The 15,297-nt window shown below is 35.9% G+C and overlaps 1 protein-coding gene across 2 annotated transcripts; it reads left to right on the forward strand.

Moving 5' to 3' along the window:
* The first annotated feature begins 2,181 nt into the window (after positions 1-2,181).
* LOC122317572 (phospholipase D delta-like) lies at positions 2,182-12,687 on the forward strand. 2 transcript variants are annotated; one of them, XM_043134722.1, is made up of 10 exons: positions 2,192-3,757; positions 4,269-4,385; positions 5,835-6,029; positions 8,147-8,452; positions 8,641-8,715; positions 8,916-9,063; positions 9,562-9,710; positions 10,134-10,286; positions 11,558-11,758; positions 12,089-12,687. In XM_043134722.1, the coding sequence occupies exons 1-10, from the start codon at positions 2,810-2,812 to the stop codon at positions 12,383-12,385; spliced, it is 2,589 nt and encodes an 862-aa protein (XP_042990656.1). In that variant the 5' UTR covers positions 2,192-2,809; the 3' UTR covers positions 12,386-12,687. The 2 variants fall into 2 exon arrangements, with proteins under 2 accessions (XP_042990657.1, XP_042990656.1); XM_043134723.1 differs by lacking the exons at positions 11,558-11,758; positions 12,089-12,687 and adding an exon at positions 11,012-11,207 and having other exon boundaries at positions 2,182-3,757.
* The last annotated feature ends 2,610 nt before the right edge of the window (positions 12,688-15,297 follow it).

The raw sequence follows: 15,297 nt of genomic DNA on the forward strand, positions 1-15,297 counted from the left end.
TTAAAATAGAGCATAAAAAGTGAACCCCAATTAGCTCCAATTAGCTCGTTGCAATCAATTGTGATGGTGCCGTTTCATCTATATTTCCACGTGAGTTTTGTCAAAAGAGGGCATCTTCTACAATTGGCGTTAATTATAAGCAACCATGCATTCACAGCTAGATCCCAATCCACCATATGTTAAAAGAGTTTTACTATATAAATAGAGTCGCATATTAATCTATATATTAATATTGATTCTTTCAAATATAAAAATTAAATTAGTATTATTTTTAATAAAATTTACTTTTTAACCAATCATATTAAATTTATACAATAATAATATACAGTTATGCTTATCACTAGATTTTTTTATATTAAAATGTCCAAATAAACTATGTTGCTATTTCAAAAAAACAAATATATAATAAATTGATATGATAAGTTAGATTATAAAATTATTTTTATTATAAAATATATATAAAGTATCATATGAGTTTTGTGAATTATTTTTTTTAAAATCTTTTTATAATTATAGCACCCGGTGATTAAAACTATCACCGTCCTTAGGCTTCTTTGCTTTATAAGGTTTATTGTTTAATTTGAATTTTTAGACTAATTATGATATTTAAAGGTTGAGTAATGTTAGCCATTATCATAATTTTCATTATCTTCCTATCATCATATGATATGATATTAGATGATTAAAGATTATTTATTATATTTTATTTATAAATCTATTATTTAATATTATATTATAAAATAATAAAAAAATGACGAGAATTAAAATGATGAATAGATATTTTCATTAAGATATACTCAGAGATGCGTCTAGTGCTTCTATAAATATCTCATTATTAGCTCTATAAATATCTCATTATTAGCTCAACGACTTTTTTCCCTTTTTCTCCTTGACTTATTTGCATATGACATAAATTTTTTGACACCTCAATTCAACGTGAAATTACTATTAACAAAAGGTGGTTGAGAGTTTTTCAACTAAATAAACTAGATTACAAGCATCTCGTACGTTTTTATTAACTCGATATATTCCAAACCCGACGTATTATTTAGGAGAGATTGGGATATTAAGTTGAGATGAAATAAAATGATATAAAATAAAAATTAAAAATTGAATAAAATATTATTAAAATATAAATTTTTAATATTATTTTTGTTTTAAAATTTTAAAAAATTAAATTATTTATTATATTTTATTTTAAAATTTAAAAAATTTACAATGATGAGATGAGATGAGATGAAATGAATAAAAAAGTTTTTTGTATCCAAACCTACCATAAAACAGACAAATTTTCTCTAAAATACTTAAATTGAGATTATGCTTATTTTGGATATAGAAGTGGTTTGATCTTACCTCATCTTGTTATTATAATTTTTTAAAATTTTTATATAAAATATAATAAATAATTTAAAATTTTTAAATTTTAAAATAATAATAATATTAAAAAATAATATTTTAACAAAATTTTATTTAACTTTTATCTAAAATAATAATAATATTAAAAAATAATATTTTTTCCACTATCCAAACTATCCTTAAAAGAAATGGATACATTGAAGAACCATGTATTTGCTGAATCTAATTACAGTTTTCAAACAACATACCATAATATTGGCATTGTCTTTTTCGGAAATATTTTATTAAATTAAAAAAATATATATTGCCATCTGTACAAGCACGTCGAGGGTAGGACCGGAGAGCACCGAAATAGTAACATGGAAAATCCAGTACACAGACATAAAACGGATATGAGTTTTGTTATAAATAAACGCAGTTACGTATTAATTTGTATATAAATACTGATTTATTCATATTTAAAATTTAAATTAATATTATTATCAATAAAATCTACTTTTTAATCAATTACACCATATTAATATATAAATTAATACATAATTATTCTTACAACAATACTTTTCCAACGGATATTTTCAGATTTCTTATATCAGGATTCAAACTTAAATCCAAATGCAGGCCGTAAGAGAGAGAGAGATAGGGGTTTGGTATACGGTTTCAGAACCAGAGGGCCATCTGTTGAAAAAACAAAAGAAGGGAGAGAGGGAGAAAGAAAGTGAATGCCGAGAGGAAGTAGGGGCCACTGTGTCAGACTATTGTGACTCGACTGCACCCACCGACTGTGTGAAGAGATTTACAACCACAAGAGGAAAGAAAAACCAAACAACCCCTCTGATTAGTGTGACAAAGAGCCATATATTTAAAGATGGCTAAGGATTGAAAGACGGCAACTTCCGTTTTGGAGATGGTAGAACTACACCTATGGCTACGTGCTTCTGCATCGTTATTATCCAAGCTGCCACTTCTGCATCGTTATTATCCAAGCTGCCACCCACTCCCCTTCACCAACGGGACCAAACCAGAGCGGAAAGAAAAGGTCATGTGGTCCTTTCAAAGTTTGCTTTTCACACGCACTTTTCACTTCGTAACGTGCAGTGAGTGTCTATAATCTTTATCGTCTTCTGCAACTGTTACCCGTAACCCCTCTTTAGTGATTTGTCCCACTCCTTTATCTTGATATCGCCATTAAACTCCCCCTCTCCCCCACACAAACAACATCCATTCCGAATCTTATTCTGCTTTAAAACCATCCATTTTTACTACTTTTTTTTAATTAAGGATTGAATTTTGTAACTGATCCCCGCATCCACACGAGGCTGGACTCTCTGTAGCAAGCAAGAGACTAGATCCTTTTTCCTTTGTCAGTGTTATTTGTTTCTCATGCTTTACCAGTTGGATAAAGTACGGCAGTTGGTACTGTGATCGCCGCTGTTGTTCTTACCTCTGCATCTCCATGGCGGAGCGCCGTTCAGACCTTGAGTTGATGACGTGGCTCCACGGTGACCTCGACCTGACAATCATCGAGGCCCGGCGCTTGCCGAACATGGACGTCGTGGTACAGCATCTCCGCCGCTGCGTAACCGTCTGTGACACAATTAAAACCACTGAAGAGACCGCCAAAAATCCCGATGGCAGTGGTGGTGACGGCGACAAGATCCACCGCCGCCGCAAGATCATTACCAGCGACCCTTACGTCAAGGTGACGGTTCCACAAGTCACCTTGGCCCGCACCCGTGTCCTCAAGAACGCTCAGGACCCCCTGTGGAACGAGCGTTTCTACATTCCACTGGCGCACCAAGTAGTCAACCTGGAGTTCCAGGTCAAGGATGATGATATGTTCGGTGCGGAGATCATCGGCACCGTCAAGATCCCGGCTCAGAAGATCCAGTCCGGCGAGCTCATCTCCGGCTGGTTCCCAATACTGGGTGCCTCCGGGGCGCCACCGAAGCCGGAAACTGCTCTCAAACTCGAGTTGAAGTTCACCCCGTCCGAGAAAAACCCGTTGTACCAACATGGCATCGCGGGCGATCCTGAACACAAGGGCGTGAGGCACACATACTTCCCGCTGAGGAAAGGATGCCACGTGACGTTGTACCAAGACGCGCACATACCGGAAAACTTGTTGCCGGAGATAGAATTGGAGAAAGGGAAGGCTTTCAAGCAAGAGACATGCTGGGAGGATATTTGCCATGCTATCACGGAGGCTCACCATTTGATTTACATCGTTGGCTGGTCCATTTACCACAAGGTGAAGCTGATTCGGGAGGGAACCCGCAAGTTGCCGCGCGGTGGGGATTTAACACTCGGTGAACTGCTGAAGTACAAGTCCGAAGAGGGCGTGCGGGTTTTGTTGTTGGTTTGGGACGATAAGTCCTCCCACGACAAGCTCGTCATCCGAACGGTGCGTATGATGTCGTGCATTTCGTAATTTGACTCTGATACGATCCCATCCTCTCCATTTTTTGGATAATTTTTCAGGCAGTGTTTTGAAAACCTTAGTTCTTAGTGTTGTTGGTTCAGATAGATATTTTTCTTTTATCATCTCTGGTATCATCTCTGGATGAGCAGACAAGTGAAGTGCTCCATAAATTGTCCAATTCATGGTAATGGGTTTCTGTATTGGATGATATTAGTACAATTTGCGTTATTGGTTCAGATAGATATTTTTCTTTTATCATCTCTGGCATCATCTCTGGATGAGCAGACAAGTGAAGTGCTCCATAAATTGTCCAATTCATGGTAATGGGTTAATGGGTTTCTGTATTGGATGATATTAGTACAATTTGCGTATTTGTATTGAACAATCAATCCTAAAGATGATCACGAGGACCATTGATGTTACCGTCAATCTTTTTGCATTGAGAAATCTAGGCGATTCTTGAGTTGTAATGTGAAATTAGCATTGATTGCAGCAAGGAGTGATGGCGACGCATGATGAAGAGACCAAGAAGTTCTTCAAACATTCATCCGTCTCGTGTGTGCTGTCACCTCGCTACGCTAGCAGTAAGATGGGCATTATCAAGCAGCAGGCGAGCTTTATTTCATTATTTTAATAAATTTGGGATAGTGACTTTGTCTTTTTTAAATGATTTAATTTCTTGTAGTATTTGTCCATTTTCAACATTTATTACTAGTCCCGTTGTCTGGTTTAGTCATAATTTTATTTGTATTGGTTCTTGAATCCTTGTTTATGTACTAACTTCGCATAGAATGTATTCCTTAGGAAGTTAATCTATATATACCACACATTCACCCTACTCCTATTCCATTCTGCTTATGTGGCACTACTCCTATTCCATTGTGCTTATGTGGCACTGCTCATCAGCCATCGCATCATAACTTTCTTTTTTAAGAAAAAGGAAAAAACTCAATGGTTGATGGGCAATATGATGTCAGCATGGCGGATTAGATTAAGCTGCAAGTATAGTATGTAACATTTTCCAATCTTTAGGTGAACATTTTTTTTTTACTTGTGTATTCAAGGTATCTCATTATTTTTTATTTGTTTGTTAAGTAATAAACTTTATTGATCGAATGCAACTAGGCAAAGCCCATGTACACAAGAGGTATACAAAAGAGACGCCTAATTACACTCTAGCAAGCTGAAAGTAAATAAAAAACTCATGAACATCCCCTCCTTTAGTACAATAGCCGAAAACCATTGGACCAAAAAAAACACAAAAAAATTCCAGATTTCCCCCACTGTTCTCTCCTTGTTGTTGAAGCATCTCTCATTTCTTTCCATCCATAGGCACCACAGTAAACACAAAGGGATCATCCTCCACATCGCAGCCAGCTGTGAACTTTGATGGTGCCTTTTTCAACAAGCTAAGAGATCCACCACCCTCATGGGCATGAACCACTTCAACCCAGCCCTACATATGATGCCATCCCAAAGCACCCTCGCCACTTTGCAATGCAAAAAAATATGATCAGTTGTTTCGCCATTCTTCTTGCACAGGTAGCACCATTCCAACACAATCATCCCCGTTTTCCTTAAATTGTCAGCGGTCAAAATCTTACCCAAAGCTGCAGTCCAAGCAAAAAATGCAACTTTCGATGGCACCAGAACCCTCCATATAATCTTCCAAGGGAACAATTCTGGTGGTCTTGCAAGGGAACTCATGGGCTGGTCTTGCAACACCTTATAAAATGATTTGACAGATTTTTTTTTTTTTTTTGTTCCCTGATTGTTTCCACAGCATTCTATCTCTCCCATGCCCTCCTATCTTCGTGGAGTAAAGAAAACTGTAAAAACCTACTAACTCCTCCACTTCCCAATCTTGCATGTTTCTGGAAAAAATAAATATCAATTTTGGTCTGGCCCATGCAGGTCTCAAACAATCGAGGTATCTCATTTTTACTAATAAAAATTCATTAATACTCTATATTTTGGTATCTTTCATCGTTATAATGCCATTTGCCTTCTTTTAATCTGAATAACTTGTTGAAGTTGCTTATGTGATGGTTCTATACAGGTTGTCGGAACCCTTTTTACTCACCATCAGAAATGTGTCCTTGTTGACACACAAGCACAGGGTAATAATCGTAAGATAACTGCATTTTTGGGAGGGATTGATCTTTGTGATGGTCGCTATGATACACCTGAGCACCGACTATTTCGCGATCTTGACACCATATTTCAAGATGACTTCCACAATCCTACATTTGCTGTAAGTTTCTTGCAAAACAGTCTGTTTATAGAACATTCTAACTACTTTATATGCACCACGATATCATTTGAATGTAATCATGGTTTCGTAGAATCTATTAGCCTTTGTACCTTGTTTTTCTATTAGCAATTCAATTTCAAAGCGCAAAGTGGCACAACACGGGGTGTATAGAAGTGAGGACACTCAACTAGGGGAGGAATGAAAACAAAATACATAAAATCTAGATAACTAGAAAACATATTAGATGACCACCAGATATAAATAGTTTTTAGCAATATTCATCTAAGCTCATCTGCGCTCATCCGCTTTCTTCTTACAATCCTCAAAGTCCGGGCATTGCGCTCCTTCCACACGCACCACATTGCACCTAAAGGAACCAACCGCGAAAACTCAATGTTGCATTGACATGCATTTTGTCTTCTTTAGCAACCCAACAACTACTTCTGTTTGGGGCATCATCCACTCAACACCAAAAAGATGGAAGAGTAAGCCCCCATATTCTTCTAGCTACATTACAGTGCAGCAGAAGCTGATCAATTGTCTCCCTATTCTTCTTGCACATGTAGCTCCAGTTCATCACTAGGCTTCTTCTCAAATTGTCAGTAGTTAGAATCTTTCTTAAGGTAGTTGTCCACACCAAGAACACCACCTGCAAAGGAGCTTTCTTCCACCAAATGCCCAAGGAAAAGGAGTACCCGCTGGCCACAATTTCAAAGATTTTTTTTTTTTTTTTGGAAGAGTAAGAATAAGGGCTGGTTTGGTTACACAAAACCAAACTTTCTCATCTCATCTCATGCTGATTGAATGAAAGTGATGTTTTCCCCAACAAGTTTTGGACAACTCAAAAAAACCTACTTTCGAGGGCTGATCATAACACCAAACATCATACTATAATTTGATTTTGGACCACCTCGGATATGATAAAGTTAGAGAAAATATCTCACCCTTTTCTTATGTTTTTCCACACTCCAACTCCATAAGATCTGCCTTTATTGTCAGAGCACCACCCTCCCTATATATTCTCATGCTTGACTTCGACCACTGACTGGTGTAAGGCATCTGCCTTCTGTGGCAAAGCACCATGGCCATTTTCCTAGCATGGTCCAGTTGAATGCCATCAAGTTTAACTCACAATCCTCTCGAGGAAACTGGAGTACAGATCTTTGGCCAGCTGACTAGATAAAGCTTAAACTCATATCTGATTCAGTTCCACAAGAGATCCTGCAGAATCTTGTGTACCTTCTAATAAGATTGTATATTTTCCTTTTCATCATTTCTTTCAGGCAAGAGAAGGCGTCTATAGTTTCTTTGTGACAGTTGTTGACATATAACGTTCTCACACCACCACCCCCCCCCCCCCCCCCCCCCCCCCCCCGGCGCGGCCCGGGGGGTAGGCATTCTACCATTTTGCTTCACTTGTCTTAATTCAGGGTAGAAATAATGTTGCTATGGGATTCCCTCGTGGTCCTATAACCATAGGCCTGGGGAATTCCTGGAATATAATATGATGGACTTAGCATCTTCTTTGGAATTTTAGGCTTCTGGCTAGGTAGCTTTCTGCAGGATTAGGAAGGTATTAATTAGCTTCCTTGTGTTGTCCATTATCATTTATACAGAGATGCTATAAGAGCAGAATTTCTATTCATGAGTTTGTCTTATCTGAAAAAAGAGAATACTTGGCACTATTTATCAATTTTCTCTAGTGTGCTTAAAAGTTATATTCAGAATGTTCTTCCAATTGACAGGACAGTGACGTTTGAACAATATATATCATAGCTGTGATTCTGTGGGTACAAGTTTTAGGTGAATAAAGTTTATGTAGATTAATTATTAACTCAGGTCTGTTCTAGCTCCAGTGCTGCTATTTCTCTATTGTCTGTTGTCAACTATCTTTGTACTACATACCAATGTACAACTGAGAATTTTGTTTCTTATTATATTCTTTAAATTTTATCAATTGTGAAATTGAATTTTCCTTGATTTAATGATTTCTTAGTCTGCATTCTACAGTCTACTTGTGTATTTTATATGGATCACTTGCTCAACTAGCACTAATGCTGTAACAATTGTTTCTTTTTTATGTCCTTGTGCTTTGCCCCCATGTTTTCTATGAATAGCCTGGAACTAAGGCTCCTAGGCAACCATGGCATGACCTGCACAGCAGAGTTGAAGGGCCTGCTGCATACGATGTTCTTATAAACTTTGAGCAGCGTTGGAGGAAAGCAACGAGATGGAAAGAGTTTGGACTACTAAAAAAGGTTGCCACCCAATGGCAAGATGACTCCTTAATAAAAATTGAACGCATCTCTTGGATACAAAGTCCTGACATATCTGATTTAAAGAATGGTACTGCATCTGCTCCGAAAGATGATCCTAGCTTGTGGGTTTCCAGTGAAGATGATCCTGAATGCTGGCATGTTCAGGTTTGATTTGCGAGTTTCTTTCGAGTAAAAGTTCCTTTCTTTTTTGGCCCCTTCCCCCGGGCTGTTTTTTTTTGGGGGGGGGGGGGGGGGGGGGGGGGTGGAATGGTGCTATGGCAGAAGGATGAAAAATTCCTTTTTTGATCCAATTATTCCATTCAATATCAGGGCCTTTATTTTGACTTTTGCAGATTCTTCGGTCCATTGATTCAGGATCAGTGAAAGGATTTCCCAAAATCGTTGATGCTGTCAAGGCACGGGATGGTGTATGATCTTCTTTTCTTGTTTTCTCCCCTTTCATTCCCTTTATTATTTATATTTTCTACCTTGTTCAATTTATTTCGAAAATACAATTTGTATTGGTAAGATTTTCATCACCTCTTTGTTGTGACTCTTTACTTCCATTATATTGGTTGTACATTATTCTATACTTCCCTAATTTCAGATTAACCTTCTTTTACTGCAGAACCTTATTTACTCCAAAAATTTGGTTATAGATAAAAGCATTCAAACAGGATACATCCAGGCGATCAGATCTGCTAAACATTTCATATATATTGAAAATCAGTATTTTCTTGGATCATCGTATGCATGGCCATCATATAAAAATGCAGGTCGGGATTATAAACTTCTGTTACTCCTTGGTGTTTTACTTAGTTGTCCATACAGTCTTGTTTCAAACCTTGGATCAAAATTCTCTTTTAGTGGAGTATAAGACTAATGTTCTTGAGATCTCAGAATCCAAGCAGTTTATGTTGAGAAGTAGTTTCTATATTTATGTTTTCTATCTGTTTTCCTAGTGGACTAGTTTACACATTATCTATGTGTATTAAATGCTGCCACATGCTAATTCATCCACAAAAATTGATTAAGATTGTCAAGGTTTGACACTAGTCATTGCTACTATTGCACTTAATTTTCACCAACGCAAGGACAGGTTTGCTCGTTCTCTCTATTCTTCCCTCAGATTATTTGTGGCTTTTGCATTCTGTGATTCTTATTTCCTGTATATATATATATATTTGGATAAAAATCATGTCCTGAACACCAATTATCCTCCTTATTTGTTGAATAGAATATTCTCAAGTATTTTACTTTCATTGTGTGAGCAGGAGCTGATAATCTAATACCAATGGAGTTGGCATTAAAGATTGCAAGTAAAATTAGAGCAAACGAGAGATTCGCAGTGTATATTGTCATACCAATGTGGCCCGAGGGTGATCCAAAATCTTTAACCGTGCAAGAAATTCTCTTTTGGCAGGTAATTTTTTATCTAATTTCTGAACTGTACACACTGGAAGTATTGATACATGTTTTGAGACAGACAAAATAGCTACAAATAGTTGGTACATTCTGACAATAAAAACCGGAAAAAAAAAAACTAAATAATTTTTTTTTTCTTTTGCACCGTTCACCTGTTTCGCTAGCCCTTAAGAGTAGTCTTCCCTTACATTGCCACCAATCTATTGGCTGTATTCTTGGCAACCTGGTTGTGTCTGATTGCAATTCCCCAAGTTTTATTAGACTCACCTGGATAGGCTGCATGTTATCCTTTATTTTTCTTCTTGGTTTTAGTTTTTGATACGAAGATATCACATGGAAAGTACAAAAAGCATTTAATATAGATAATAACAGGAGAAGCAATGCAATTTACGTCCAAGCTTTTACACACTTGTTCTTGCAGAGCCAAACAATGCAAATGATGTACAATGTAGTTGCAACGGAACTGAAAGCCACAGGGCGCGTGGACTCGCATCCTCAAGATTTTCTCAATTTCTATTGCCTTGGTAATCGGGAAAACATTCCTGAGGAAAAGTCGAGTGATAATGGTGTTAAGGTAATAGTCCATAGGAATTCTATTTTTCTGTTGCTCTAAACTGTCATGATTATTGGAAGTAGTTGGTCTGTATTTTCTAATGCTAAGAAATTATTTCATTTCTAACATCCACTGCCTTCAGATGCAATTCACAGTAATTATGCACTCAAATATACTGTCCCTAAAATTTTAAGTCTCGAGCTTTTTTGCTCAAATCAACCCACCAGTAAGATGAATTTTAATATTTTCATCTATGAGATAATCCAGTATCATTGAAGACCGCTGTCTTTATGTTAGTAAGGTGTAACTCCTTGTGATTGGCTCAAGTCTAAGGTTTGAACCCTTGTGTGCAAACAATTTCTGGGGGCCATTTTCATCTGTGAAAAGCTGATGAGTTACCTGATTTTTATGATGGGGACGCACCACACAGATCCAGGGCTCAACTGGGTAAAAAGACATGTTGCATTCGCAGTCTCTGGGATTCCATGCCATAAAAAAAAGGTTATAAGGATATTAGCAGTGCCTGCAAAACATCAATGTCTATTTAAATTAAGGCCTGAAACAGAATATGAAATTCTATTCTCAGCTGAATGATGCCAGCATACATGTTCAATCTGTTGTCCTAAGGAATAGTTATCAAATGGCTTGCCTTGCTTGTTTTTTCATTTACATGTATCAATTATTGAATTCTTTTGTCTAAAAAGCACAGGAAAGAATGGAACTCATTGGGTTTTCTGGTTGTCCAGGCCTCCAGCTCTACAAATTCTTGAGCCAATCCTGCCTAGTTGCGTAGGTTGCTGCAGTTATTTTGATTTTTTCTTGAAGAACCTTAGCCCTTTTAACGTGTCTCTGCTAGTTTTTTAATGGGGCTTGCTCTATTTTATTACTAGAAGAATAAATAATCTCAGAATTATCTGTTATTTTTTGTAGTATTTTGACAATGGAATGATCTTGTTGGTCTCTAATTTTGACTTATCTTAGCTATAGGAATTGTGCCCTTTTCTTTATTAAATAGGACAACACTTTATCTTGCCATATATATTGCAAATTGCATGTAATAAAAAATCATATTCAAAATTGTCCGTCATGTGATTTTCCATTTTCCTGTTTTTCCTCAGGTGTGTTCTATTTAAATTTTGTTTATTTTTCTCTCTCTATGATACAATGGGGTTTCACAGAATTTTAAAATTTTATGCATCCTGTTGTGTTATTAACTTGTCATTGAAATATAGTTTTGTTTTATATCTTGCAAGAAAATCGTTTTTATTTGTCCATAATTAAACTTTTCTCAGGTCTCGGATGCACAAAAGTCCAAGCGGTTTATGATTTATGTACATGCCAAGGGAATGATTGTTGATGATGAATACGTAATAGTGGGATCTGCCAATATTAACCAGAGATCCATGGCTGGTACAAAGGACACAGAGTTAGCTGTGGCTGCATATCAACCCCATCACACTTGGGCTGGAAGGAAGAAGCAGCCACGCGGTCAGGTCTGTAAAGTTTGTCTTGCTTGACATTTATTAATTTATTCCAAAGTTTTCATTTCAGCGTCTTTCTTGGGGCTTGGAGGAGGGTGTTACTGGAAACAATGGGACAGTTAAATTATGTGTTTCACATTAGATGTGTTTCTTCTTCCTTTGGGTGGCTGGCATCCAATTTGGTGGGGCTGGTGAGAGTGAGAAAGAGTGATGATGGTGCTAAATCTTTTCTAAGATTTGTGCTTTCACTTTAGGTTTTTTTTGCTTAGGTTCTCTAACAAGTAACAAGAACTCCACTGTCCCTGTATTCAGAATATGGTTTAAGCCTATGCACACATGCAGGTTTATGGATACAGAATGTCATTGTGGTCTGAGCATCTTGCCGTGAAAGATGCATGCTTCGAGGAGCCAGAGAGTTTGAAATGTGTGAAGACAGTGAATGAGATTGCTAAAGATAACTGGAGCAGATTTTCAACTGCAGAATTCACACCATTGAAGGGCCACCTTCTCCAGTATCCTTTGCATGTAGATGCTGATGGGACGGTTGGCCCTCTGCCCGGATATGAGAATTTCCCTGATGTGGGTGGACAAGTGCTTGGATCTCATTCCAATACCCTTCCTGACACTCTAACCACATAATCACCTCCCATCGCCATGTTCATGCGTGTGATTGTTAAGGAAGAATTGGCGTGACATGTTCCTAGGATATTTATTGTTTTTGTTAAATTAAAGTATCGCGAGAAGGTTGAAATGTTGTGAATATTTGTTGATGCACAAGGGCGTGTTCTGTATCTTCTCACTAGTCAGCATGTATGGTTCTCTGGCTGTTACAGAAGATAGGGATTTTTTTTTTTTTTTAATGAAATTTGTTATGAATGGAAAAATAAAATTCTCTTACTGATTATAAATTGAAAAAAAAAAAAATGCCCCCTATTCTTGTTTCCCTATCTGTCAAATATTCTATTTTCCTACAAGCATGGATGTAAATTGTTTACATTACAGGAATTTTTTTGTTTGATAAAAGGATTTATAGGGTTTCTCCATCTTCAAACATTCCTCACGAGGGAAGGGAGCCAAATTTAATCAGGCTGCAAGGTCATTTAACAAAGCAAAATGATCTCGAATTGCTGGCTTCTCTAAAATGATTGAAAATGGTTTGTGGGTGGAAGATTTGGTAAAATCTGAAAGAATAACACAGCATAGAAAGTTCTGTACTTGTAGTTCAATATGAGTGGTCTTTTAGTTTTTTCTTCTTAATGCAAAGCCATTGATAATTAGTTTCAATGTTAAAACATTACAGGTGTTTATATTTTCCTGATCTCATCGACTTATATTCATTTTCTTCCTTCTTGATCCTACGTAATTCTTTGAATGTGTCAAGCCTGCACTGTAAAATCGATGAGACTCATCCTCTACACTGAACATGTGATGAATGTGGTCCACTTTCAACTGTACTACATCAAACTGGCTTCCCTAAATCATGGATGTTAGGATAACTCGTTGGAGAAAAATGCCTCTTTAGGCTAATGTTTGCACACTTAGATGAGATGAGATTCATAGTTTTCTTTCCAAACATAATCAAACACTCACTTAATCTGAGTAAGCTAGAGGACAGTAAAAAAAGAGATCTCAAATGAGTGAAAACATAAACTGATGTAGTACGTTAGATTGTAAATCTACTTTTATTATAAAATAAATATAAGGTATCATATGAAATTTTGTGAGTCTACTTTTATGGAATCTTTTTGTGATTGTAATACCAAATCATTATACGATCCACCACCCTTCAACTCCTTTGGGTTTTTTGATAGAATTTAATGGATCTTTGTAGCTTAAAATTAATTATCCATTTTCATCTCGCCAATTAATTATGATATTTAAAAGTTTGATGCGTAAGACACTGCTTATTGTGTGACTCAGTACATTCACAAAAAATGAATATCGATGTTTTCTTATGTAATCTGATATTTCAAGATCATTAGCAATTTGCTTGGTGTATATTCAAAAAAAAAAAAAAAAAAACAAATTCAAATAGAACTTTTTCTTTTTGAATATACTCAAACATACTCTTGAGATATGTCGAGTGCTTCTATAAATTCTTAATTCACAAAGTTAATTGATCCAAACATATTTTTAGCACACTCACAACTATTACAAAACTTAAAACATAAAACATTTTTGACATAGTAATACAATTAAAGCATTTAGTCAAAATATCTCTCATTATTAGATCAACCACTTTTTTTTTTTTTTTTTTCTTTTCGTCATTGACTTATTTGCATATGACATAAATTTTTTTACCACCTCAATTCAACGTGAAATTAATATTAACACAAGGTGGTTGTGAGTTTTGATACTTTCAACTAAATAAGCTAGATTATGAGCATCTCATACATTTTCACTGACTCGATATATTCCGAACCTAACACATTATTAAGGAGAGGTTTGGATATTAAGTTAAGAAAATATGATATCATATGTAATGAAAATTGAAAGTTGAATAAAATATTATTAAAATATAAATTTTTAATATTATTTTTATTTTGATATTTAAAAAAATTGAATTTTTTATTATATTTTATTTTGAAATTTAATAAAATTATAATAATAAAATGAAATGATACTAGTCAAAGAGATTTTTTGTATCCAAACCTACCATAGAACAGACAAATTTTCTCTAAAATTCTTGAATTGAGATTAAGAGATATCGATAAATTGAAGAACCATGCATGTGCTGAATCTGATTACAGCTTTCAAACATCATGCCATAATATTGGCATTGTGTTTTTTTAGGAAATATTTTATTTGATTAAAAAAAAGAAAAGAAAAAAGAATATTGCCATGCACGTCGTTTGGGTAGGACCGGAGAGAACCGAAATGGTAACTCTTGACGTGCACCAAATCAAAACTCACAAACAAAAAAGGGAAAGAGAAACCAAACAACCCCTCTGATTGGTGTGACAAAGAGCCATTTCATTTATAGTTAATTAGATAAGGTTAAGGATTGAAAGACAGCAACTTTGGTTTTGGAGACATAGAAACAACACCTATGGCTATGGGCTTCTGCATATTATTATCCAAGCTACCACCCACTCCCCTTCACCAACGGGTCCAAACTAGAGTCGAAAGGGAAGGTCATGGCATCCTTTCAAAGTTTGCTTTTCACGCACTTTTCACTTATTCATTAATGCATAGTGAATGTCTATAATCTCTGTCTTCTTCTGCAACTGTTACCCGAATTCCCACTTGAGTGATTTGTCCCACTCCTATTCATAAAGCACACCGCTCCGCTGGGAGCTACAGTTACTAATTTTTTAATTTTCTTTTTTAAATTTCGTGATTAAAGAAATATTTTAAAATAATGTTGTGATTTTAAATATATATATATATATATTTAAAAGTATTAGAAAAAAAATATATATAAAAAAGTTAAAAAAATATAGTACACACTTCTATACTAATGGTAGCTCCCACTAGGAGTCCTTTCCCTAATGGGTAAGGTGCGTGTCCTTCCCTGTTGAAGGGTAAGGTGGTGGAGCTGAATTAAGGCT

Source organism: Carya illinoinensis, chromosome 7, assembly GCF_018687715.1.
Source record: "Carya illinoinensis cultivar Pawnee chromosome 7, C.illinoinensisPawnee_v1, whole genome shotgun sequence".
Taxonomy (NCBI): Eukaryota; Viridiplantae; Streptophyta; class Magnoliopsida; order Fagales; family Juglandaceae; genus Carya; species Carya illinoinensis.